The sequence below is a fragment of the Mus musculus genome, chromosome 6 (assembly GCF_000001635.26).
Source record: "Mus musculus strain C57BL/6J chromosome 6, GRCm38.p6 C57BL/6J".
NCBI classification, from domain to species: Eukaryota; Metazoa; Chordata; class Mammalia; order Rodentia; family Muridae; genus Mus; species Mus musculus.
The window spans coordinates 125,603,784-125,631,598 of record NC_000072.6 but is presented as its reverse complement, the minus strand read 5'-3'; the positions used below and the strand labels follow the sequence as shown (position 1 = coordinate 125,631,598).

General features: G+C 48.5%; 1 protein-coding gene across 2 annotated transcripts in view; it reads right to left on the bottom strand.

The window, feature by feature from the left end:
* Vwf (Von Willebrand factor) overlaps nucleotides 1-27,815 on the bottom strand; it is a 133,732-nt gene that overhangs the window by 55,081 nt on the left and 50,836 nt on the right. For both annotated transcript variants that reach the window (NM_011708.4, XM_006505918.4), the window contains 8 exons: nucleotides 27,254-27,469; nucleotides 23,257-23,497; nucleotides 17,470-17,564; nucleotides 15,479-15,639; nucleotides 6,957-7,060; nucleotides 5,226-5,364; nucleotides 3,124-3,258; nucleotides 356-502 (listed from right to left, as the gene is read on the bottom strand). In NM_011708.4, coding sequence (NP_035838.3) covers nucleotides 356-502; nucleotides 3,124-3,258; nucleotides 5,226-5,364; nucleotides 6,957-7,060; nucleotides 15,479-15,639; nucleotides 17,470-17,564; nucleotides 23,257-23,497; nucleotides 27,254-27,469 — 1,238 coding nt within the window. The remainder of the gene's footprint in view (nucleotides 1-355; nucleotides 503-3,123; nucleotides 3,259-5,225; nucleotides 5,365-6,956; nucleotides 7,061-15,478; nucleotides 15,640-17,469; nucleotides 17,565-23,256; nucleotides 23,498-27,253; nucleotides 27,470-27,815) is intronic.

Below are 27,815 nucleotides of genomic sequence, written 5' to 3'. Positions count from 1 at the left end.
ACAACATCCCAGAATAGATGGCAATGATTTAACATTTTGTGGATTTAATTTGCCTCTGTGGGTTTAGAAACCTAAAGAAAAGCTACCCTGCCTATCCTTGCTCTCCCTCCTCAGTGAAAACAAAATGTGTGCCTGCCTGGGCTAGTCAAGACACTGTCAAAGCTGTCTCTGTCCTCCCCACGTACAGTCACCCTCTGTGACTACTTAGCTTCCCTTGTGTGGGGAGCAAGGAGGCTAGACCAGAGAGAGAACCACTGTCCCCCAATGTGACTGGGAAAGGGCAGCAGGTTACTTCTTAGAGAACTGATGTCAGTCCACAGGAATCAGGCAAGAAGCAGCAAGAAGGCCTGCTAACCTGGTATGTGTGCTTCAGGACCACAGAGATGCTGAGGTGGTGGTCCCAGACCACAGAAAGGGCCTGACCCAGCAGCAGGATGACGTACCGGCCCGACTCCACCACCTCAAAGTGAGATTCATCTCTCAGGGGCCTCTTAACGTTCACCTGAAGGAGGAAGAAACGGGAAAATGAGGTGAAGGAGGGCAGAGTCCAGGGCTCCCTTTTCACACAGCCTGTCTGCCTTGCCCACCAATAGCAGAGATGGCCCTTGAGACCTGTGTGTGCCACCAGCTACTTTCTAGCAGAACTCCCTGAGGCCAGCCCTCCGCTCCACAGGAATGGCTGCATCTGTCTGACCTAGCACCCTCCTATGATGACAAGACCACAGTGAGAACACAGAGAAAGAGACCAGCACACGTCCTGTCACCTCACAAGAAGGGAGGGAGGATGCCTTGACCCTCTATCACCAACTACACCAGTCCCTGACTTGCTTTTTAATGTGGCCATGATTTTAACCACCTCTAGTCAATGGGATAAAAACTCTACCCACCTATGACCCACCCCCACGACTTGTTTTCCTTTTTCCTGCCATCCTCTGTTCTCCCAAGTGACTACCATCAGGAGTCAAGACTGAAGAACAGGGACTGTGAAGCTTCATGCTCCAGGCAGAAGCTTCCAGAAGAAGTCTAGCCCAAACTACTTACTCTGCCAGAGGCATCACCACTGACAAACCCTCAAAGCCCGCTGCAGAGCACTTGGCTGACTGTCGGATGCATAAAGTAGAGGCCAAGACCAAGAACCTGTCACTCTTCAGAGATCTCCTCTCCTGAGAAACGGGCCTCACACGGGGCTCATCATCTCTACAAATCTTCCCCCCTAGGAGACCTGCCATCTTCTATTCGGCCTCTCGGCTGTCATCTGTCCCAGACAGAACTGAACTCTGAAGTTGAGCTGACATTGCTGGCTCCCCGTCAGCAAACTTGCTAAACAGTTTTTCTTCCCTGCCTGTAGAAAATGTACTTCCAGTTCCCAGCTGTCAAGGGTGGGTATTAACAAAACATCAGGGTGCAAGCAGAGGCCACAGGAGCCAATGAACCCAGACTTGGAGAGGTTGTAGCACAGCACAAAACCAAAACCAGCTGAATCAAATTGGTGACCCAGGAACAAGCAGCCACTCTGAACAGAGACTCCAGGGTTCCATCTTGATCTACCGAGGCAAAGCCTCAAGGTCGAGCTGGGGGTCTGCCCTTCGCCACTTCTTAAGCTGTCGGGGTAGAGAGGCTGCGGCTGCTGGCTCTGTTCCTCTTCTCTGCTTGTCAGAAATCTTAATCTGAAGAGCTGGGGGTGTATCTGGGTACAAGGGTGCTTGCTCGGCACACCCAGGCCCTGGGATCCACATGATCTTTTAAAATCTCCTTAAAATATGAACCGCATCCTATAACATCCCTTTATTATTCGGGCATGCAGTGGTCCCCGGGTAGCATTAGTTTTACCTTCCTACATTTTGTTTGTTTGTTTTTTGCCTTTTGTTTTTGTGTTTGTTTTTGCTTACTTCAGGTGACTACATAAGTGTTGAATGGAAAATTCCAGAATGCTGACTAAGTTTCAGATAACTTCCATCACAGCACATTGCAGACATTATTCTACTTTATTATTAGCCAACATTAATGCTTTGCTCTGTCCACTTAATAATCAGACATCATGCCAACTTGACACGCGCTAAAGTCATCAGAGAGGAGGGAGAAAAGAAAACGCCTCCAGGTCCATTGATGAGAGTCCTTAAGATTTGAGGTAGGGATGCTGAACTATAGCTTCTTCATAGTTTTAAAAAAAATGGCTTCTGGTGGCTGGAAGCAGGGATGACTCTGTTATCTTTAAATGGTTGACCACTGGGGGTTTGACCATGCTCCAGTAAGTACATGGGCAACACAAATCACACTTGGTATATTTTTTCCAATTTTTTTGGGGGGGGGATGGCACAAGGGTGGGAGGTGGATCTAGGAGGAATAGGAAGCGAGTGTATGAAATTTCCAAAATGTCTCCATCCTGTAAGGCATTTTCTTAATTAGTGACTGATGGGCGAGGGTCAGCCTATGTGAGTGGTGCCATTCCTGGGCTGGTAGTCATGGGGCTTATAAGAAAGCAGGCTGAGCAAGCCATGAGGAACAAGCCTGTAAGCAGCACCCCTTGATGGCTTCTGCATCAGCTCCTGCCTCCAGGTTCCTGTCCTGTTTGAGTTCCTGTCCTGACTTCCTTTGATGATGAACAGTGATGTGGAAGTGTAAGCCAAATAAACCACTTCCTCCCCCACTTGCTTTTTGGTCATGGTGTTTCGTCACTGTAATAGAAGCCCTAAGACATTACCAATATGCATAACGGAACACACTGGGTTCTGTATTGCCTGTGATCTCAGGCATCTCCCAGGGGTTTTATCCCTCTGTGGCTAAAAGGGAGGGGGACCACTGTACATGGAAGGGAAACCCCTCCTGCCTGCCACACTCTGCTCACCTCCACCAGTCATCACTGTATGAGGATACACAGGCAGAGATCACTGTAGGAGACCCTCTCCCACACACACACCCACACTTGAACCGCAATGGGCTCACATGGCCTGTATTGGTCTGTCAATTGTTCTACTCTCAAGACCAGCTAACACAGCTCAACCTCATTCTCTACAATGGCTGCCATTCTACCAGCTCAGTTCTAAATGAACATTGGGAAACCGCTCCTAATAAATGGAGGGACAAAAGGGGACATAAAGGTAAAGGGGAGAGACTGGCACTTACCTCTCCGTCAAACAGTTCAAGCTCCCCTCCATCCACCAGGATGGTCACCCGCTTCCTGCACTTCACCGAGGGATAGCTGCAACCCTCATTTCCCACCAGGATCTGAAAGGTCCCAGGGTTACTGCCACAGTAATCCTAGGGAGAGAGGGCACCAAGAGGGAACGATTACCCCTTCTCACAGAGCAGAAGATGGCATCGTGACTTCCAGGGTCAGAGAATATCATCAGATGCACCCTGTACATGGGGGAAAGGGAGAGGTAGCCCCAGGGAAACTCTCTCAAGGGTCTAACCTCAGCCCTTACAGATGACCTTGGTACCCACGCTCAGCACAGAGGCATACACAAAGGAAAACAGGGGTGCTAGAGGAGACAGCACATGTATCCACATACAAATACATATATAAACATACACATACACAGATAGGCACACATGCATATACAAACACAAACACACATTCATATATACTTCCACATGCATATACATACATACACACATACATATGTATACACACATACACATGTACAAGCATATAATATATATGCCTAAACATACACACACACTCACGGATAAACATGCACACACAGGAACATACCTGTACATACACACACACACACACACACACACACACACACACACACACACATATATATATATATACATATGTGTGTATATATATATATATATATATGCACATATACTTGTAAATGTGTATTTGTTCATGTGTAACCATATACATATATATGCATACATACACATATTCTCACACACAGAGATACAGAAATCACAGCCTGGCCATCTGTAAGGTGAGCATCAGTCCACTTCCTGGTACTTTTGGGTGAAATGGTTTCAGCTGGTTCCTGGGTCCCACAGATTAGAAGCTGGACAAGGCTGTGGGTCCTTGCCTGGTTCTTGTCACCAGCTGGCTTTTTGGAAGGAGAAAGCTCAACCTGATGATGCCTCTAACTAACAGGGAGCGCCCCAGGAGAGCTCCAGAAGGCAAGCCAAGTGGGAAAGAGAAATAAGCACACAGCCTTGAAGGGGAATCCTGAAAAATGGGTCACTGGGGAAGGTGTGCAAGCCGCTCGGTAGTGGTAATGCCCCTGACTCCTTTCCACACGCTAAATCCACCGTTTCTGGAAGCTGATAGACACATTGAACCTTTGCTAAGGAAAAGAGCCTGTGGAGGAGCTCTAAGGGGCACACAGAGGCCCAGAGGCATCAGAAAAGCCATCTCAAGGTGTGTGAGCACTGTTTCCCAATGCACTGTCTGCCTGGGTGGCCTGGGGTATGTGAAGCCAGCCTGGCTGATGCCCCAGGGTCCCACCCACTCCTAACATGTCTGCACATAGTGACCCTGGTTACCCATAATGCCTGCCACACAGGTCCTGCAGTTCCCTCTCCGATTTTGAAGTTCCACCTTCAGATCATCCCAAACAGCCTCCTCCCCCAGAGAACGGGGACAGAGAAGCCACATCAGTCAAGCCTGTCCTAGTATCTCAACTCTGAGAAAAGCACTTGTCCTCCTTGGTGAACTATGTGGTGTCGGCCAACAGAAGAAATCACAGGAGCCCACAAGGTGGGTCTGAGGAGGCACAGGGGCTGGCGGGGCTCCATAGTATGCTCTATGTTCTTCCTGCTGGACTGAGCAGCACCTGCAGCCCCAGCCTCACCATGTTAAGGATAAAAATGGCGACAACTTCAATAGGACCATAGGTCAGGCAGCACACTCCAGGGGTCATGCAGGCAATCCCCCTGCCCAGGAATACTTCCTAACAATGGGCTATCAGGGAGGGTGACATCCAGGATCAGCTCCCATGTGCTCTGGTTTAATGTCCACCAAAATGGAGAGTCATCTTTCTCTAATCTATACCTGTGCCAAAATGGCCTGAGGAGCACCATACCAGTCCAGCTCAGAAAATGAAATTCTGTTCTTAAACTTCCTACATCGTTGGGCATCCTTTGGGGGAATTAAAAAAAAATTACTCTGACAAAACCAAACCCTAAAGGTCTTTCTATAGATAGAACCTGACCCAGAGACTCCCACGGCACCCCCTGCTCTGCCCGACACAGACAACACCCCCTCTCTTCATTTCCAGTCTCACCTGCACCAGAACATACTGGCACTCCCCCGGGAACAGGTACTTGAGTCCATCGAAGGTGAGGTAGTGGGCCATACCAATGGCAGAGCAAGTGGCGTCACACACATGGTTCGTGCAGTTCCACTTCCGCTCCCGGCAGACACTAGGGACAGCAATCAAGTGTTACTGGTTTGTACCTTAGGCACCAGGGGTTCAATCAGGCCTTAGGAAACAAGGAGGCAAACCAAATAATAATAATAATAATAATAATAATAATAATAATAAAATAAATAAAAAGCCGGGCGTGGTGACACACACCAGCACTTGGCAGGCAGAGGCAGGTGAATTTCTGAGTTCAAGGCCAGCCTGGTCTACAGATTGAGTTCAAGATGCCAGGTCATCACGTAGGTAGCCTCAAGAAGCCAAGCATTTGGAGCCTGTGGAAGGCACATGGGCCTCAAAGCACAGAGTCTGCAGGAGAAAGGAAGGCCAGGCTGCTCTCGAGTTCCCAGGAGGATACAGAGATATGGAGTGAAGTGGGTGAAGAGAAGGCAGGCGTCCTCCCTAAGCCATGTGCCATGGACTCGCTAGAGTATATCCTCACCCTAAAAGCTACAGAGTGCCCGAGATTAGCTACAGGCTCACTGTATCACAGGCACACTGAGGCTAAAACCCCTTTAGACCAACAGAGATTGCAGGACGAAGTACCAGAAACACTCGGAGACTGAAAACCAGACTCCGAGTCGGCCAGGAGTGGTTTTCTGTGTGCGGTTAAGTGTTTATATCTATAGTGATCTGCTAGCCGCATGTCCCACCCCTCACTGCCCTTAACCAGAGCTGATCTCGGGAAGCCCACTCGTGCGTGCGTCAGAGGTGGTGAGCTCAGTCCTTAGGCACATGGCCTCAAAGACTGTCTATAGCCCAGGATTAAAAGGGTGAGTGGAAGGGGGTGCCCATGAAGGATAGTCAGAGAAGGCGGAAGGAAACCTATGCCTCCCAAACCCCTGTGCCCTCAAGCCCACTCTCAGAGCACACGGAGCCTGTGGGAAGAGATGGGCCTTGAGATCCAGCCTTAAGGAAAAACAGAACACATCATCTGCACAGAAAATGATGGAGCCTGGAGACCATCATGCCAAGCTAATTAAGCCAGACTCAGAAAGACAATTAACATGTCTGCTCTCATAGGTAGGGTCCAGATTTATTTAGAAGATACAAAAGTAGATGGAGAAGTATTCGGGGGAGGGGAAAGAACTGTGGGAGTAGGGAGGGGGCCAAGGGACGATGACACTGGAGAATGTGTGAGCAAAGTACATTATATATGCATGTATGTAAATGTCTATGAAATGATTACCTTGTACAATTAATAAAAATAAATAGAGAGAGAGGAGGAGGAGAGAAGGAAAGAATGGACAAAGGGAAGAAGGGAGGGAAGGCAAGAGAGAAACAGAGAGAGAGACAGAGACAGAGAGTTGAGAGGACCTTTCCAAACCCACCCCATACCCAGCCAGGTCACTGACTGCAAGGGCCTCTGTAGAAGAAGATCCTCCCAGAGCAGAGTCGCCCATCTGTAGGGAGCAAGAGTGTGACTGAGCAGTAATGGGAAAGAGCATCTCACAGATGGGGAAACAGAGGCAGAGCAAGGGAAAGAGCACTGGGGTTCCCATGGGGTGTGAGGACAAGTGTCAAGTCCTGTGTCCCACAGATCCTGGTACTAGCATGATGGAGGGCCCCTGGGCGGGCACCCCAGAGGCTCACCAGGTGTTGCAGCCAATCTTCACTGTGTCTCCCGGGGCGTACTCTGCACCCTGATGGAAGCAGGGACACCGCTCCAAGGCCACACACTTGTTTTCGTGCCGGACCTAGAGGAGAAGAACTCAAGTGTGTCAAGGGCCACAGAGACTGATATCAAGCCACGATGAGAATGTGTCCTGGCGCTCAAGTCTGCCAGGAGCCAGCGTGAAGAGAGACACTGAGCCAGGGATAACCTCAGCAAGGAAGTAGCCAGGGCAGGAGTCAATAGCAGGCCGGGGTGCGGCAGACATGGGCATCTTCTGCATTGTGTCTCCCTGTCGCCTGCCTCTATCCTGCTGGGTGTCATAACCTAGGACACGTTTGCAAAGACTTCAGAAACCCATGTCAGAAGCCCTGAGAGTATATACACCAGACACAGCCATGTCACACAGACAGTGTCTCCAGAGGGCATGGGAGTGTGGATGGCAACTAAAGGAGAATTATTTACCAGTGAACTGGGAAAAAGCAAGAGTCAAGTGTTCAGAGACAGGCAAATGATGCCCTTCTTAAGGATTCCCCGGGAGCTGGTCTGCTGCGGAGTGCTAACGGATCTTCCAGAGGACTCCTTAACGAGGTGAGCGATGCCTAGCTAAGCTGTTAGTTTTCAAAAATGGAGAAGTAAACTGTACACACATGTGAACCAAATTTCATGCATATGGAATATAGACGTCATTGTTGTTGTTGTTGTTGTTGTTGATGATGATGATGATGATGTTAACCAGGTAGTGAGCTGGGATAAAGGATACTGGGCATTTTTTTCCTTTTTAATTTTATTTTTTTCCCAAATGTTCTTTGACAAGTGGGTGTTATATCCATAATTGAAGAAAATGCATGTCATGTTTGACAAGAATTAATAAGCATCTAGCACCCTAGACTCCTCCAAGGACTGAAGAGAAAGGAAACATAGCAAAGCCACACTCAAATCATGTCCAAGACATGTGGGATCAGGTGACGCTTCTCCCAGGGTCACCTTTTCTAGTCTCAATGCTCTGACACGCTGTCCACAGAGGTTCCTTCCTCCTTCCTCAACCCCTCGGGAAGAGACTCTGTAGCCTGCTACACTTCCTGGGTCTGCTAGGGACACGTGGGTAGGGAAGGAAGCAAGACCTTCTGGCTTGGTGGGCTTAAGAAGAGTTGCCAAGGCCACCCTAACCCCACCACCATGATCCACTGCCACCTCAACCAAGAAGCAGCCCTGGATAACTGCACTGGTGGGACTTTATCTTGAAAGTAGTATAATATACGTTGATCATATACTCTCCCCTGTTACCCTCTCCTGTCCTTTGGGACAGCCTAGGGAGGCCCACAGCTGCTATTCTCCAGTAGTACCTGGCAAGCAAGAAGAGGGAGCTAGTCTGCATGATCCCCCAGTCCAGTGATCTGGTAAGATCCCCTGCAAGCCTGAGTTCCTAGACCTTTGAATTAAATTAGATCCTGGGCTTAGAGGTATGCAGAGGATTTCCATAGCAGAATCGTTGTTTAAAACGATATGTGTGCTCGCACACGCACACACACACACACACACACACACACACACACACACCCCTGCACTGGGGGGTGGAAAGAGTAATATTCTCTCCAGTTAGTACCACATCTCTCGGCCTTAGGAGGTGTCCTCAAGTCCCTTGCCCTGTAAGTGGTGGGGCAGTATGGGTACAAAGAGCTAGAAAGAAGCCAGTCCATTGTATCATTGGTAGTGTTTGAGCCTGCTGCTACCACAGTACTTAGAAGACAAGAAGCCTATGAGATCAACAGAGAAGGCAGCCAGTTGGTTGGAGCAAGGAGAGGCTGCAAACATCTCCCTTCAAGAGCCTTCCAAGGCTCACAATAAAGGATGGGTGGGTTACAGGATGTGAAGCTCACAAAGAATCAATAAAAAGTTGAAGAAGAAAAAAAAAAAAAAAAAAAAAAAGTCCAAGCTTTGTCAGTTTAGACTTCAGTCTGAAGTCTGCCACCTAGTGGTAAATATATGCACACTGCTACAGTTAGTGGAGATGGGTGGCTGCATTTACAAGAAGGGAACCCTACCCCTGCTCACCTGGTGTCTCACCTCTGACGGACACTCTCTGTCCTTCACCTGCGGGCAAGTGTGGCAACAGGTTCCCAGGCCTCCTGGTGTACATACTGTCTATGCTGACCTCCCTTCCAAGAGTCACCCCACTATCAAGAACCCTGCATGGATGCTGCAGGATCTCCATGCTCCCATTTCATCTAGGTGGGTCTATGTGCCCAGCTCTCCTCAAATGGACACCACACCAAATCCCAGCTCTTCAATAGGATAGCGATGCCACAACTGTTCTGAGTTCTCACTAGCTGGGTGCACTCTCCTCTGTGCCCTGATTTGCCTTAGTGTCATCACTATCTGGCAGGCTGCAATATCAAGATAGGGGCTCCGTGTTAAACAAGGGCCGCTATCAAGACAGCATTGATGTGGGGACTGGTGAGTGGGCAAAACATGGCCTTAAAGGAGAAGAAAAGGTTCCCAGGCACTGTGTGGACACTTCCTGACTTGAGAGAGATGGTATAGACACAAGATCCTGGTCAAAAACACTCAGAGAAAGCCTTAAAGAAATCCCTGGCAACTGAGAACCACAGAGATAAAGGGAATTGGCCAGGAAGTGGGCAAGCCAGGTAAGCAGCCATAACTGAGCTATGTAGCAAGTCACTGAAGCTGAAAGTCTGACCTGAAGGCAGCCACCTCTGCCCAGCATGTCCTTTGAGAATACGACAGTGCTGCTGACGCCTGTAGAAGACTGGAGAAAGCATGGCAGGGATACCCACCAAGCGCTATCAGCTCATGATTGTCCAGTAAGCCTTGTCCAAGCTCAGAGCCTCATCCTCAGTCCGTCTCAAGAACAAGTACAAGGCAGAAAAAAACTGCTTCGTTACCCTTCTCTGGAAATTGCTCTATTCCTCACTGTACTTGAATGCCAAACAGACTACTCACTCTCCAAAAATGTTTGCCGTCACCTGTCCTCAGTGGTTCTAATCCATCCATAGCCACAGCTCAATGTAACTGAGTCCCACCACACGTCGTTTAAGGGGAAAGCAATCCTATCGGATAACTCACACTAACGAGTGAGTGACTCTTCCTGTGGGGATTTGTCATGCTGTAAGCTTTTTATAAAGTCTTGTTCATTAACCAAATGAGCATATTCCCATCATATTTCAGTGAACCTGGTTAGGTGACAAATTGTGACTATGATAAGTATTTTTGAGAGAGATGGGCTTTCTTGGATCTTATAAATGCTTTTTACTTAACAAAGCATTCACCTCTCACGCATGAGGCCCCGTAAAATCTCTGGTGTCCAAAAATGAAGCTCACTCTAGACGGAACCTTGTACCTGGGATCTAGTTTTTAAGAATAATTTCCTGTGTCTTTCAGTTCCTGACAGGCCATTCCCTAATGTCAGCAAAACTGGGTACCAGTCTGAAAGATGTGGCTGCTAGATCTCAAAGGATCAATCATCATCTCCCAGACGATGATGCGACACATTCTTCAGAGGCCTGAGTATTTGCAAGCCAGTGTCCTGGCCTGAGGTCTAAGAACCAGGCAGGTTGAAGGATCCTGGCTCTGCCCTGGACTCCTACAAGGATCCAAAGCTGTGGATGGAGTGAGGGAAACAGGCCCATGGGCTGTGTTCTGCTGCTGACTAGTGGCGAAATCAGGTAATATCCTAACTTAAAGGAATGGCAGCTGCTCCAGGCAAAAAGTTCAGGAGCATTGTCAACGAAGAAAAAGTATTAGCCTGGGCTATCCAGTAAGTTCCAGACCGGCCCGAACTACAAAGTGAAGCCCATCACAAATATTCAAAACCATCAGGAAAGACTTGAGAAGCCCCCTTTCAGTCACCCATGGTTAATCTGCATGGACTTACTGTGACCGTGGTCACCATGACACCAATACAAAGCCACTGGAATGCCTATGACTCCCCTCTTTAACCTTCCCTCTATACCCTTCGAACCCAATATTACAGGTGAAGAAACAAAGATCTGAGGTGACTTGCCACTTGACTCAGTGTGGGGACCTAGGACTGGAAGCACCAAATCACCACCGCCGTGGTTCTTGCCACTTGTAAAATCTCCCACCCCTACCCCTTCGAGAAGACCTTGGGGCAGCTGCGGGCGGGGCGGGGGGGGGGATAATCTGCTGTCTGTAGTGGAGCAGAAGGCCTCAGCTCAGCAGGAGGCAGGCCTGTGACACTGGGAAAGAAAAGGCCTCACCACTTTCCTCCAACATCTTCAAAGAAGTGCTTTTAGGCTTAGAGGAGACAGGCATGGAGGAAACATGGTTTGTAGAAGAGGACAATGGCCACTCAAGGTCAGGCCAGTGTCAGAGCTGACCAGTGACAATGAGAATGCAGAAACAGACTGTAATGTCACATCTGTTATAAGTGATGAAAACTGGGTGGATCCTATACTTTCGTTAGTTGGTTGGATGGATGGGTGGATGGACAGACGGTTGAATGGATGGATGGTTGGATGGTTGGTTAGATGGATGGATGGTTGGATGGATGGTTAGTTGGTTGGTCTTTTTTGCCTTTTAGAGTCCTAGAGATGAAGCCAGAACCTTACACTGACTCATAACCTATGGCGGTTTGAATAAGAAAAAAACCCCATAGGTTTCTCGTTTTAATACCTAGTTATCAGTTGGTACAGCTAGTTATCAGTTGGGAGGATTGGAGGTCATGCCCTTGTCAGAGGAGGGATGTCTTTGTGGGAGGTGGGCTCTGAGGTCTCAAAAGCCCACACTATTCTCAGTTCTCTCTTCTCTCTGCCTCCTCCTTGCAGATAGGGATGTGAGCTCTCAGCTACTGCTCCAGCACCATGCCTGCCTGCCTGCCTGCCTGCCTGCCTGCCTGCCTGCCTGCCTGCCTGCCTGCCTGCCTGCCTGCCTGCCTGCTGCCTGCCTGCCTGCCTGCTGCCTGCCTGCCTGCCTGCTGCCTGTCTGCCTGCTGCCTGTCTGCCTACCTTCATGCTGCCTGCCTGCCTGCCTGCCTGCCTGCCTGCTGCCTGCCTGCCTGCCTGCCTGCCTGCCTGCCTGCCTGCCTGCCTGCCGCCTGCCTGCCTGCCTGCCTGCCTGCCTGCTGCCATGCTCCCCAGGATGGCCATAGACTCTAACTCTGGAAGTGTAGTCTCATATATACTCTCATCTTCCTCAGCTTGTGTTGGCCATGATGTTTTATCACAGCAGTAAAACAATAACTAAGACATACTCTCAACTCCTATCACTACTTTCTGTTATTTTATTTTCTCAGAGAATCCGTTTTCACTGTATTTAAGAGCATTGATCTGCAACAGACTGGAAAGGTAAAAAAAAACAGATCTTACACCATCCCACCGGTGGCAAGACGAGGAGCTGACCCAGGAAGTTTCTAAAACTGAGTCTCAGTTATTTACAAACACAATGCGCACACCTCTTGCTACAATTCTGCAGAACTTTCTGGCTTCTTTGAGACAAGATCTCCAACTTGAGCTGACGTTCAACCCTCCATGGACCTAAAGATGACTTTGAACTTCTGATTCTATTGTGTCTACCTGCAGGCATGCTCCATTACCCCCCCATTTTATACTGGGGTTAAACCTATGACCTCCTGCATGCTAGAAAATCACATCCCTAACTGTGGTCCATCCCTAACCCCATACCGTGTTTGTTTGTTTGTTTGTTTGTTTGTTTTTAAGTGGTTTTGCATACATCTCCCTTGCATCCACAGCCAACCAAGTGAGGAAGGCAGGCTGAGTCCATTACAGAGGAGGCCTCTGGGATTCAGACAAAGACTGACTATCTATACATAAGTGTAGGGCCAGAGGGTGGTGGACATGCTAGCTTGGCCCCTGTACCCCATTCCTCCTTGGGTCTCTCAGCTCTCAGCAGATATGCCTCCATCACAAAGTCGCTTGCCCCGCCCCTTGCAGTCATTAGATGCAGAATACAACCCCCTGGCATCACGCCATAGCCTTCCTCATCACACAGAGGACAGGGAAACAGCCATGGGAATGAGGTCTGCGCCATCAGAAGCTCCCAGGCAAGATGTTCCCAGCTCCCTTTTCTTTGTGCTGTGGCCAGGAACACGTGTAGGGCGCTGCAGCCAGCACGCTGTGCACACTTCATAAATTACATGGATTTCTCTGCTCTGCTGAACCTGGCCCCGGCTATCTGCACATCAGTCAGCCTCGTAATGAAGCAATTGTGAAAATAATCCAACTTCTATGGACAGAAGCATTTGTAAGCGGCCCCAGTTACACGTGTTGCCGAGAATGCATACAGGGGCTTCTGGGTGAGAAAGGAGTGCCTCCCAGAGTGTCTATGAGATACATGTAAGGTCACACTCCCAGCCGGGACTAGGGATATGATCCAACTGTTGTGGTTATTAATATCTAATACTACCTAAATGCTTTTCTACACAGACACACACACACACACACACAGACACACACACACACACACACACACACACACTTCCTTTACAGAAGCCTTGACCCAGCTGGACATGTTGAGTGTCCCTGTATTTCTAGCTACTCAGGAGGCTGAGGCAGAAGGATTGCTTAAGCCCAGGAGTTCAAGACCAGCCTGGGCAACAAAATGAGGCATGGTTTTAATTGTTTCTTAATTTTTAACAAAATAATAAATTAAATAGTTCCCGGTGCTGACATAATGCTGAAGAAGTCCCTTTCCTTGCCTGAGGTTCTCTCAAGTCAAGATTTCCCCTCCAGAAACACCATAGAGACAACTGTGTCTGCAAATCCCTAAGTTATCCGCAATGAGAATTTATCCCAGTGTTTCTCAGCCCCCTGCTTGCTGCTCAGTCACGGGACTGAGTGTCTCCTCTCATAGACCCCAGTCATCCTTCCCTATGGCGTGAGCCATGCTGCCCAGGGTAAGGGCCATTCTCTACCTCCCTATAGAAGGTGATGGTTCTAGAAGCCTCGGGGAGAAGACAGTGGGGAACATACCAGAGAGAATTAATAGAACTCTCCTGGAAGAGAAGGACTAGAAAGGACGTACAGAACAGAACTGTTCTGCGCATGCCATGGTGCCTAGCCTTCCTGAGGACATGGAATAAATTCTGGTTTCCAGGACAGAACAGCCACAGCTCCTCAGGCAGAGTCCTAGTGTACGCTCAAGCCATCCTGCCCACCTCAGGCTGGCCTCGAGAGCTTCCTCTCAATCCCTCAGTACATGACTTTGTGTATGGGAAAGTAGAGTCACGGACAGCATCAAGACAGCGTGCGTTTGAAAAAGAAAAGTCTAGAAGTCGCATTCTTCAAAGTGATGGTAATAATATATGGATAATGGGTTTTATATAAAACTGGTCAAAGCCAGGCAGTGATGGCACACACTTTTAATCCCATCACCCAGGAAGCAGAGGCAGGTGGATCTCTGAGTTCAAGGCCAGCCTGATCTACAGAGTAAAGTCCAGGACAGCCAAGACTGCATAGAGAAACCCTGTCTCAAAACAAAAACAAAAACAAAAACCGAATAGTAGAGGGAAGAAAGGAGGTCAGAAGGCTCAAGCAGGCTCCAACCATTGCCACAACGTTTCTAAAAGGTAAACAGAAGAGTCAGGTGGTCTCAACCAAGCACTGGACCTTGTGTGCCCTTCAGGTCCAGCCACTGGATCAGAATCTCAGGACATATGGGCCTGGCCAAGACCTCACAAGTCATTTAATGGAGCCAGAAAAGAAAGTGCCACAATTTGCTTATGTTATGATGGCACAAGTACACTATCTTGGTTGTGTTTTCATTGCCAGCTTGACACAATCTCAAGTCACCAGGAAAGAGGGAGCAATTAGATTGACCTTTGGTCATATCTATAAGGCTTCACCTTGATTGATAATTGAGGTAGGAGGGACTATCTAAACCACTGTGGGTGTTACCATTCCCTAGGCAGGAAGAGCTGATTTACATACAAAAACTAGCTAAGCCTAAGCCAGAGAGAGAGGGGGCTGTGAGCGGAGCTCCTCTGTGTGGTTTCTGCTTGAGTTACTGCTTTGAGTTCCCTCTGATCTTGAAGTGTAAGGTGAAATACACCCTTTCCTGCCAAAGTTGCTTTTGGTCATGGTCTTGATTGCAGCAACAAAAATCAAACCAGAACGGACATCAACATCTTCTCTTAAAAAAGAAAGTTATAGGCAAATTTATGTAAATCATACACAACTATGTATGCATCCTTCTGTCCCCGCTGTATGAAATGTTACACTTGGGGAAATTCAAGTAGAAATACCTGTTTAGACATGTATTTTCTATCAATCATGTCTTTGCTTCTGAGGCAGTTCTGTGTGCTAAGATTTTCTCTGTGTCTAATCCCATCAGCATGAAGCCCGGACATTCTTCTCCCAGCCCCTCCCTGAATTTAGCAGCTGAATCTACCCAGCGTCCCTCTCCCTGTTTCTTCTCTCTCTCTCTGGCTCCACAGACACCTCATTCACCATGGCCTACAGGAACACAGATGGGAAGGTGCCCCTCCGAGAATGCAGTGACTCACCATGCCTGGGGGACAGAGGCAGCCAGACACACAGCCCAGGCTCATACACTCCAGGTCGTAGTTCTGGCACGTCTTAGCACACTCCAGCCCTTGAGCCCGTGGGTTGTCAGCAGGACACACCAGCTTGACCATGGGTGGCCGGCAGGAAAGGCTCCTTTTGCCTTGAGGAAAGAAAAGAGGTGAGAAAAGCCATGGCAGATCACCCTTCTGTACTATCCTGGAGACCCCCAGGAGCCATCACTCATTTGGGGGGGCTTAGCACTGCCTGCTCCCCAAGATCCAAGACCTGACACTGACCAGTTTACAGTGAGCTTCAGCCCTGAGCCACGGTCTCCATGTGAGAGCTGGGCAGTAGCTTTATCTATTGTGATGCTTCAGGTCGAGCTGGTGGCGGCTCTATAGACCCCAACAGATATCACCTGATAACCTTCATCCCTCTTGACTCTGCTCTCTCAGTTTGCCCTGAACCAAGCAAGGTGCACTGTGGAAATTTCCAGACTCGGGCTTGAGAAGACCTAGTTTGAGGTACTAAAATGGAGCTTGCTGGGATCCAATAGGAACACTCGGGAAATAGTTACAGCTCATGGAGGAGAAGACCGTCAGCCGCAGGGACTCTAAGGTCCAACATCTGCTCCAAGGTCAGCCTCCCTATAAAAATGGTGGCATCGCATTGTGCCATCACTGACACGCCTCCCTTTCCCCACCCTCTACCACCACCCCCACCCCCGTCCATGTGTTAAGACCCTCAAACTGAAAGAAACTAGTTCCAACTGCCTTTGTGACCTCCTTGACCTCACCTAAAAAAAAAAAAAAATAGTGTTCCCTGAAGGGAGGGATTCTGTCTACTTGGTTCACTAATGGATCTCATAGGGGTCAATCAAAGAATAGCAACAGTGATTGGATAATAACAAGAGCTGAGAGTTGAGACAACACCCTTTTTTTTTCTTCGAAAAGCCTGGTCATACATATGCAATATCATTTCTCTCACTCTGGGCAAGGAAGGCAGAATTCTCAACCTTACTTTTATGTGGAAATTTGGGTTAAAAAGCTACACTTCAAAAGAGAAAATGCCTTTTCCTAGTCTTAGAAGAAGAAGAAAGCCAAGAGTAGACAAGAAGGCTCTGAGCTGGGGTGCGGAGTGGGGTGCATAAAAGGTAGGACTTTGAGGCAGAATACAGTGAGGGGACAGAAGTACAAGAAGCCTGGAGACATGGAGGCCATACTCTGGCTTCACTTTGAGTCACCCTCATGCTCAGGGCTTTGGCCCACCTCTGTGCTGATAGGGGCTCTAAAACAGTTGTATGGGGACCCAGACCCCTGACCAAGCTGGAAAGCAAAGGGCCCGAGGGAGGGGTCTCAGCGTGAGAAGCAGAGGAAGAAGGGGTTACACTAAAAGCTGATGAGGATCCATTTATGTCCTTCCAACCAGGAGACTACACTCTAGGCCAGCATGGTCCTTCTGGAGGCGAAGCCTCTGTAACCATCCCCCATGGTCCATGCCCACCCCCATGGGCCACACCCTCCAATCTTTACCACGCCCTGAAACAGCGTTCCAACTATTAGGATTTTCAAATAGGGAGTAATTGGCCCAACCCCCTCTTCTTTCAGACCCATCTGACAAGACTCCAGGGAGGTTTCCTCATCAGCGTGTCCACAGGAAACAAGAGCCATTGAAGAGTGGTAGGTGCCATTGCTAGAAAGCCCATCAGCTAACGCCAGCTGCTCACTGCTGGTAACAGGCAAACAGATCTCTCCGCTTCTGATAACTCACCTGCTCTCCTTCCACACAGCCAAACACCTCTGGCCTCGATCACATGACATGCCTGAAAATCACTCACACGAGCTAAGACGTCAAGGAGATGCTGGACAGAGCCAGACCCCTGTTTGAATGCCTGCATGTATCAGACAATGCAGCCAGCACTCCCAGGCCCTCATGGAAAAGAGTCTAGACAGAAGGGAAGAGAACAGCCTCTCAGGGCTACAGTACTCACTACGGTGAGACAGGGGACTGCTGAGGACAGTGTCAGGCAACAGGCTCCCCAGGGTGCCACTTGTGGTACAGTGCATGAAGCCATCTTCACAGTAACTGCAAGAGAAAACACCTCAGCTTTTGCTACAGTTTTTTTTTTTATATTCATTGCCCCCCATCCCCAACGTGCTCACTCTGCTCCTTCCAGCGGGACTACCGGCCCATAACTCTGGGTCTGAAGTTTGACCTGCTAACATCACCAGTGACCATCAGGCCACCAAGTCCAGTGGGTCCCTCTGAGTTCTTTTCCTATATGATGTCCCTTTGAATAGCCCCATCACTGATGGCTACTCCATTCTCTGAGAGAATGAAGACAGTCTCCGCTAGCTGTCCCCACTTCTGTCCCAGCATCACCTATAGGTCATATGTCCCCTCTCCCCAGACATTCATGCTTTCTCTGTCCCCACTATGCCACCATTCACATCCCCATCTCATTACAAACATGATTCATTCACTTCTGGCAGTAGCCCCTTTGAGCTCAGACCTGTGCATGCAAACATCTCCTTTATAATTCCCTTCAGTGTCTGAAAGACACTGCAAGCACAGTGTGTCTGCAGCACACCCCATACCCCTTCCAGGGCTGGTCAGTGGACTGGTACCACCATCCATTCAATCTGACTCACTGTCAGAATCTAGGGTTCTCCCCGACACTGGCCTCTCTTCACCCTCTCTATCAGCTCCATCATAATCCACGATGTTGCCGCTGACATTTTACTTCAATTCCCATGTGCTTGCTACTTCTACTTCTTGACTGTGCCCCACCCTTGCCTGACATCCCTCAGGAGCTCTCCAGTAAAGGGTGAGCCCCACGTGAGCTGATCCCTGCTTCCCCCTTCTCCAGCTTAATGTCTGTGAATCTTAAGATGTATTACCCTCTCTAAACCCAAAGGCTCTTACACACTGTTTCCCCAAAACTAAGGTCACTCCTACCCAACACACAAAAGTACACAAACACATACACACATGTGAGCACACACAAAGTAATTTTTTAAAGTTTCTACACAGCAAAGAGTTGACTGAGTGATTCCCTACAGAATGAGAGATAAGCTTTACCAGGTACACATCTGACAGAGTGTGCAAAGAACCCCAAAACATTAAACAATAAATGAACAATCAACCCAAGTAACAAATGGGCAAGAACATGCAAATAGATCTCAAAAGAAACAGAAACATCCAATCAATATATCCTCTTTAGCCACAGACAGCATGCCAACGATGACGAAGTCAGGCAGGTGCCTCATACCTATCTACAGTCCTGGCACTTAAGAAGCTGAGGCAGGAGGATTGCCATGAACTAGAGGCAAGTTAGGGCAGCAAACTTGCTCCAAGCCAGCCTGAGCTACAAACTGAGACCCTGTCCCCCAAAAAAGGCCAAAAGAAAAACAAATGTAGTGACATAGAGAAAAAAGTCTTCCACACGGTTGGTGCAGATGTAAATTAGCACAGCCACTTTGGAAATAAGCATAGAGACTCTTCAAGAAACTAAAAAAATCATGATCATGGTCTAGTGGTGCCAAACATCTCTAAAGGAATCAGAGTCAGCATTTAATAAAGATATCTGCATGGTGCTTTTCTTAAAAGTCACATTATGGCACCAGCCTGCATGTCTCAATGGATGAGCAGGTAAAGAAAATGTGGGACAGATGTATAATGAAGCAGCATCAGCCATGAAGAAGAATAAACTCATGTCCTTTGTGGGAAAGTGGGCAGAAACTGAGAGCAACTGTGTTACATGAACTAATCTCTGGCTCAGAAAGCTAAGAGAAGCATGTCTGCTCTCATGAGAAAACGTGGAGGCAGAAAGGGGACTCTTAGGGAAGAACAGGGTTTGGGAAGAAGGGGAAAGAGAAGAAAGAAAGAATGTGTGTTCAAAGTACAGTATGTGCGCACAGACAAATGTCACAGCAGGCTCAGGACTTGGCACAATGAATACACACTAATAAGACACTCCAAGAAACCACAGAACATTGCTTAAAAGGCTGAGGAGCTAAGTAAATGGGCACCATCTGCATATGGATCGGATAATAAGACTCTACAAGTGGCCTATAGATTGAATGCATCCCAATAAAACCCCAATGGCAGTTCCTACAGAAACTAAGGCTACACTTTATCCCAGACTTCAAAGTACCCTGAACACCAAAACATTCTTGACAAAGAAGAAAGTTGGAGGAGCCACAGTTTCTGGTTCCAAGCCTATTGCAAAGCTACAATAATTACAACAATATGGACTGGCAGATAGACAGGTATACAGACCAGCTAAATAAACAGCTCAGAAGTCGGCCGTCGCCTAGACGGTCAATTGAATTTCTACACCAGTGCCAAGACCTGGGAAGGAGTCTACATGGTGCCGGGAAACTGGGGTTCCGTCGGGGAAAGAATGAAGCTGGACTCTAACCTTACACCATATGCAAGCAAAATGTGAATGCCAAATGGATCAAAGATCTAAACATTAGCAAAGACTTAGAAAGGATCATCGAGGTAAATATTCATGACTTGGAATTTGGCACTGATTTCATGGCTATAAGACAGAACCATGAGGAATAAATTAAGAGAATAGGTAAATTGATTATATTAAAATTGAAATATGTTCTGCCTCAAAAGGCACTAACAACAGAATGAAAAGAGCTCACAAAATATACAAAGATCCTCAATAACTCAATAACTAAATAAACTACCCAATTCAAAAATGGCTGAAAGTTTCAAGTAGACATATATAAATCTATAAATAGCCAATAGGCTCATGAAAATATAGTCAGGGTCATTAGTCATTAAAGAAGCGCAAATCAAAACCACAATAAGATACCGCATCCTACCTAGGGGTAGGATAACTATTGGGGTGGGGGGAGCTGGGAGATGTCTCCATGGGTAAAGTACCCTGCCATATAAGCATAACGACCTGAATTTGAAATCCTAGAAGCTATGTAAAGCCAGACGCAGTCAGCACACCTATACTTCCAAAGCACCCATGGAGACATTGGGAGCAAAGACAGAAGCTTCCCAGAAGCTAACAGTCCAGCTAGTTTGGCACACGCAACATAGTAAACTACAAGAGACTCTGTTTCAAATACGATGGAAGAAGGGTGACACAGGAGTCTGCCCTCTGACCTTCACATGTGTGCTGTAACACAGATGTACCTGCACTCTCATACACACCACCAGGGGGAGCGGAGGAGAAGGAGGAAGAAACTAAGAGGTGCTGGAGAGAATGCAGAGAAATGATTACACTGGTCCACTGCTTGTGAGAATGTCAATGCCGCAGCCTCAGGAAAGAATAGCTTGGTACTCCTTCAAAAAGGTTAACAGGATTACTATTCGATCCAGTAGTTGCACTCAGGGATGTTGACCAGGCCTCAAATCTGAAGCACATACTCAGATACTTAACTACCAGTGTTCATGGCAGAATTATCCACAACAGCAAAGAGGCCCAAGCAGCCAAGTTTCCACCAGCCGGTGAGTGGATAAGCAAAAGGTACCATGCATATACACTGTGGGGTACCTACCATTCCATCAGTAAAGGAATGGGGTTTGCATATATGCAGCAACAGGGGTGCTCCTTCAAAGCATTAACGTAAGCGACATAAGCCAGGCACGAAGACAAGGGTGGGCACAGGACGCCTCCCCCATGAGATATCTACAGTAGTCATAGGCATAAAGGAAGAAGTGGAGTGGCTTCCTAGGCTGGGAAGCAATGAGGAGTTCTATTTAATGGACTCAGTTTCTCTCAGGGGCATGAAGGTTCTAAAGATAGCTGGGGAGAAGTTGGTTGCACAATGTGTAAATGTACAAAGTACCGCTGGTACATGGGAGAGAATCAAGTGGCAAGTCTCATGTCTTTTTAAAAATGCTTCCCATTTTCATGAGTCTGCGTGTGTGCATGTTTTGGCTATATGTGGATACCCTTGTATGGGTGCCCGTGGGCATATGACTACATGTGTGGAGGTTCAAGGTTGAAGGTGGAAATCACCCTTGACTGCTCTCCTTATTCACTGATGCAGCATGTCTCAGTCCAGAGCTCTTCAACAGGGCTGGTCTTTCTATGTACTTTGATCAGGAGGTCCCCTGTCTCTGACTGCTGGGCTGTAATTATAGGTCACGACTACTTAGTCTTTACGTGGGTTCTGGGGATCCTAAACCCAGTCCTTAGCCTTGTACAGCAAACCCTTCAATCGCTGAGCCATCTTTCCAGTCCATCATTTTACATCTTTCTTAGCACATGCACACACACAAACACACACACACACACACACACACACACACACGGTAATGGCAGAAAGGAAAAACAAGCTCTTCTTGCCCAACAGTGCTGCTTTAAGGTCCCAGAGGGGAAACACTTGAAAAGTATTGCCAGAGAGGGTGGCTTAATCAGCCATCAATGGGACGAGAGGTCCTTGGTCTTGCAAAGATCTTATGCCCCAGTACAGGGGAATGCCAGGGCCAGGAAGCAGGAGTGGGTGGGTTGGGGAGCAGGGCGGGGGAGGGTATAGGGGACTTTCGGGATAGCATTTGAAATGTAAATGAAGAAAATATCTAATAAAGAGAAGAGAAGAGAAGAGAAGAGAAGAGAAGAGAAGAGAAGAGAAGAGAAGAGAAGAGAAGAGAAGAGAAGAGAAGAGAAGAGAAGAGAAGAGAGAAGAGTATTGCCAGGCAATTCAATGACAGGGCTAAGTCCAAAAGGTCCAGCCAACAGCGGGTGCTGTGGCCAGCTGCCTTCTGTGCCCCTGGGCTCTACATCCACAAAAGTCAAGCAATCATGGATGGAAAATATTCAAATTATGAACTATGTCAGCGCTAAACATGGCCAAGCTTGTTCCCTGCAGGGCCTAAATGGAGCAGTGGGACACACAGTCACAGAACTTGTCACTGTGGGTGCTGAGCGCCATCTAGAGATGAAGTATGCAGGAGGCTGTAGGTAGGCCATAATGCAGGTGCTATGCTATTTCAGGTGAAGGATTCCAGCATCCATGGATTTTGGTACCCGAGGGTGCCTAAGCCAACGGCCTATCACGATGAAGGGACAACTGTTCTTCCTTCCACTTCTGTGACCTTGAACTTTCTGGTTCTGCCCTTTCCATCCCTGCCCTGTCTTTTAGAATCCTTTTTCTCCTCCCTTCTCCCCACTCCTTCCTCCCTCCTCCCTCGCTGTTTCCTCCTCCCTCTGACTAGACTTTGTCCTTTCCTGCTCTTTGGCCCATGCCTCCTAGACTCCCATTACTCTCAGGGCTACAGGGGTTCTCGAATTCCAGACCCCAAAATTCATCTATTGGGTCCATCCATTCATCAGATGTCTTCTTGATAACTAGGTCAGTAAGATCAGCATCTCTGCACTTCCAAAGAGCCATCTTGCTCCTTGCAATCACCGTCCTCAAGACAGTCAGACTCTGAGTCCTAGGCACCTGCAGTGCCCCCCCCGCCCCGCCCTCCAGCATCTGCTGGTCCAGCCTCCAGAGGCCCTAGCTTTGGACCCCTGCTCTCCATTCCTTATGATTGCTCGATCCATGGCCTATCGGGCTTCATGTCAATGGTGTCAACACTGTCCACATTCTCCACTCCCTGAAGCTATACTTCTCTTATATGTTCCCTGTTCAACACCCTTCCAAGGACCTCATGCATATGTAGCTCACCAGTCCCTGAGCCTGAATCCCACCCTGACCCCAGGAGAGGTACGGGACCTAACAGAGCATCATCTGTGGATGGGATTATTATCAACCTCATGGGAGTGGGTTAGCCTCAAGGAACTGTCTGCACTTACCACATGGTATGGTGGTCTGAGAAAATGTCCGCAGGCTGGAAGAGCTCACCATCGTAGTAGCAGGGGCACTGGGCCTTGGGCACACAGTCCCCTCTTTCATCCTGGTAGAGCCCTGGTGGGCAGTAGCAGCCTTCAAGACAGACTTCACTGCATTCTTCATCCGGGAGGGAGAGGGAGCGGCAGGTCAGGTTGCAGGAATTCCCACACTGCAGGTACACCTGGCCCTGTGGACAGCCCAGAGCTGGAGACAGGAGATGGGAGAAGGCGTTAGGTACGGTGTCGGGCATTGCAGCTGTGACCACTGCTGTATCCAGATGGTCACCACCACCCCTTCCCACTCTGAGCAAACGTGTATCTTCAGACACAAAACGATGTACGTGGAAAGGATGGGTGAAAACATGGTACCCACACGGAGCAGGCTTTCCTTACCTGTGAATTCTCTAAGCCTATAACACTAAAGTCCTGGGGAATTTAAATATCTAGAATTGGGAGTGACAGACCAGAACATCTCCATGATGATAAGGACAATGACAGCTACCGTGTCTGAGCACCTACTGCGTGCTCTTCTCCTCACTGAGTTAGCTCCCACCTCTCCCTTCCTGGGCTCTTACCCATATGGGCCAACACTTGAGCTAAGTGAGTTAAAGATCTGGCCTCCCTGGGAACAGAAGTGAGATCCAAGCCCAACTCTCTGTCTGCCTAAAGCTCACGATCTTACCCATCACTCTTCAAGAAGGGAACAGTCCCTTTAAGGATGTGCAAGTTATAAGCAGGGATACCCATGCCTACCCCAGCAAAGTCAGCAGCCTCAGTCTTCTCACAGCCCTCATCCCTCCCCCACAAGCCCTTTCGCATAGAAATGAGAGGTACTATATAGCTACTTAGAACAAGATGTTAAGGCAGCTAGAGAAATAGGCTATGTCTCCAGGTTCAAATCCCAGCTCCATCACTAGTTAGCATGGAATGCTGAGCACCGTCCTCAATGGAATGTGCCAACAATATCTGCTGGGTCTTTGTGGCAGTTCAGTGAGCCAACATGTTACAGGCGTTCACTGCTATTGTCATTGTGACACTGAAGGGGAGTCCCAGCCCAGCCCAGCTGGCTCAACAGTGGGAGGCATGTTCCAGAGAAAGGCCTCAGCCTCAAAGGACCTGGCCCTCCTTCCTGCACCGTGGCCATCATGCACCTGTGTAATGACCACGTGGATGATGAAGGTCTTTAGTGGGAGGGTAGGAAGAGCGGGGAGGTGATGGAGGTGATGGGTATCCTTTGCCCTTGTCCTCAGGCTGCTGCTGCACAGGGAATGAGAGCTGTGCTCTGGATGCAGGCCTCCCAAGGACAATAGAGCCTTTCTTCTCCAGCAGATACCCACAGCCAGAACATTCCATAGAAGCTGTAAGAGTCTTCCTGGCCATGAACTTCTGAAGAGTCCCTGAGCCTCTCCTCTTACCTGTATCCTAAGTTACCTGGGACAGCAGCAGATTCCCCAGTCACGTGTGTCACTGACTTACTGTCCTCTGGATGAGTGAGGAGGCTGGGCCCCTGGATGGGTGTGACAGTGAAGGTAGGCTGACACTTAGAGCATGCTAGCCCAAAGAGGCAGCAACTCCCTTCAATCCACCTCAGGTGCAATGGCAGGGGTACTTTTCATCCAATAAAAGGAAAAGAAGTTGGAGTCAAGAGCTCACACACACACACACACACACACACACACACACTTACACACTTACACACACACTCACACACACTCTCTCTCACACACACACACACACAGCTGGCATCCAGCCTCACTGAGCTTCTGCTCGAGCCTCTTTTTCTGAAAAGAAATCATGCACACCTCAATGCATGTGCCAGGCTCAGGACCACACAGATGGAAAGACTTGGTCCCTGCCTTTAGGGAGCCTATGGTCTTGTTTTCCCACAGGAAACAGCCATTTTATAAGGATGGAAGTGTGTGTGGCTCCTGTCTCTTTTGGGCTTTACACAAAGTAGCTGTGTGGCATGCCTTTGTCCCTTGATCATCTACAATGACTTTTTTTTTCTGAATGGAGGCAGTGGTTTGGGAACTCTGTCTATTCCTCAAGAAAGAAGAGAGAGGTCAGGGTCCAGAAGACAGGAAACTTGGGCTCCTTTCTAAGTGAAGGGGGGAAAGAGGCCAGAACTCAAGGATCTGGTCTACTCTCCTTGGGCTCAGAGAAAGAAACCAAGGCCATCAGTCATGTAATTCACAGATACAGGTCCCTCTTGTCTTAAATAGCTCCTTCCTGCCAGCCAGCACTTGAAACTGTATCAGAAAGTTAGAGCTCCTTAACTAACTCACCCCCATTACCACAGTGTCAGACACCTCATGGACCATAGTCTCTTCTATGGAGGTTTCTTTGCTGCTCCCAAGAGATGAAAGAATGTCCCCAAAGGCTCTTGACCTTCAGGAAGAATGTCCTAAACTAGCACAGCCTTCTGATGCCATCACATTGCATATGGCTAATGCAGAACTCCTAATACAGCACAGCGCTGACTAGTTAAGTTCCCCAGGTGCTAGAAGGCAGCCACTAGGAAGGAGACAGACAGTAAGGGTCATTGGAATGAAGAGCTTAGAGACACAGAGCTGCTAAACTACAGGTAAACTTCTAGAAAATTCTATACTACATCCGTTGGGCTGTCAGTATTCCCTTCGTCCAGGGTTGGATGGAAGAGGAGGGCACTGGGTGTCCCTTTCATTCCTACTTGCTTCATCCATCTCTCCTTGGAACAGAGCATGTCTCCCTTCGTCCCGTCTTTCATCAGACACTGCTTAAGACTCCAAACACAAGCTCGTGAGACACCAATGCTGACACATGTATGTCTCATCAAGTCCATAATGTTATTATTTTTTTTACCACTTCCCCTAACTACTGTCCCCCTGCTTCCCCAGCACTGAGGCAGGTGGATTACCTTGAATCCAATACCAGTTCAAGATCATGAATTCTGGCATAGCCTGAGCTTCAGAGTGAAACTTTATCTCAATAAACAACCAAAATGACAACACAAACTAAGAGGAAAAAATACTGAGGGACAAAGAGGCCACTCGGCCACCAGGAGCACTAGCTGTTCTTGCACAGGATGCTGGTGTATTCTGCAGCATTCATACGGTGGCTCGTGACCATATGTAACTCTAGTTTAAGGAAATCTGACGCCCACACCCTGAAACTCAGAGTTCCACCTACCTTCCTCCTCCAGACTATCTGCCCAAACTCCTGCCCTGCTAACCTCTCTCTGACACAAAAGCACCTCTGCAAACCTTTGATCGAGAACACCTCCCCAGAGAGTCCTCCTCAGCTGTCCCTTCACTCAGTGTGATTGACAGGCACCTCCGAGGGAGGTCTCAAAAGGAAGCTTCAAGATTCTGTCTCCCAGTTGTCTAAGCCTGGACACTAGCCAAATGTCTCCAGAGGAAAAACAACAAAACAGTAAGCAGGGTTTAACTGCCCAGGGGACCACGGTGCAGGAGCAAAGACCATCTTTGATGGCAGGAATCTACCACAGCTTAGGACAGATGCAAATTCAACTAGAACAATGGCATTATTCAATGCTGCATAACTTTATACGATGCCAAAGACCGTGGGCCAGGTCCCACGTCTGCCTTGCCTGACATTACAAGCAAAGGATTCCAGCATTCCAAACTCACACCACGGCATGCTCATACAAGGAATGAACACTAGGTGGCAGCATTTACAGGCACTCTCAGCCAGGCCTATGCAACTCCAAAGTCCATGGCTTCTGTAAGGAGTTCCAACTTACTTTTACGCAGGAACCCACCCCATTACCAGCCAAGAGCAGAAGGCAGGAGAAATGGCTGCAAAAGAACTGTAGCCCCAAGTTTGTCACTGGGGCCTGTTTCCAAATGAAATTATTCAAAGAAAGTACCTTTGAAAAGGACAGGTGGACCCAGACCCACAAGTTGTCAGAAGAGTTTGAATTGATTGCCTAAAGGAGGTTAACTGGTTATGGAGTTCTCACCACAGAAGCCAGGCTCCCGCCACCCGATGTGCACGCCTTTTCGGGCACACTCGGCAGCATAGTTAGCTACTGCGTTACACAGGCAATCCCGGCTGTCGGAGCAGGAGCAAACATCATAACGGCAGTTCTGCAGATAGGGCAGAGGGCTGACTGCGTGGTGGCAGGCCTCGAACTTGGAGGACGTCAGGAGCGCACAAGCCTCCTCTGCAAACCTGGCTGTTGAAGAGAAAGGAGAGCCTGTGCAGAACAAGACGTGGCCCTGCCCGTTCCTCTGGGGCCAGCCTCAGGGACTCTAACATCCATACCTCACCCCACCCTCTTCCCCACAAACAAAGCCAGTTCCCTTTTCTGTTGCTACCAAAATTAATCTATCTGGCTCTGGCTTCTGGTGCCAATGTACAGTTCTGCGTTTGGCTCAGTAACGGGTAAATGTGCGTTCCCCAAAGACCCACTGACCGGAGACGGTGGTTAGAGTAGCAGAAGCTAGCAAGAGCAGAGATGTCGCAGCACCGTGTCCACACAGGGTCACTGCAGCGCATCTATCATACAAGTCAACTTTAAG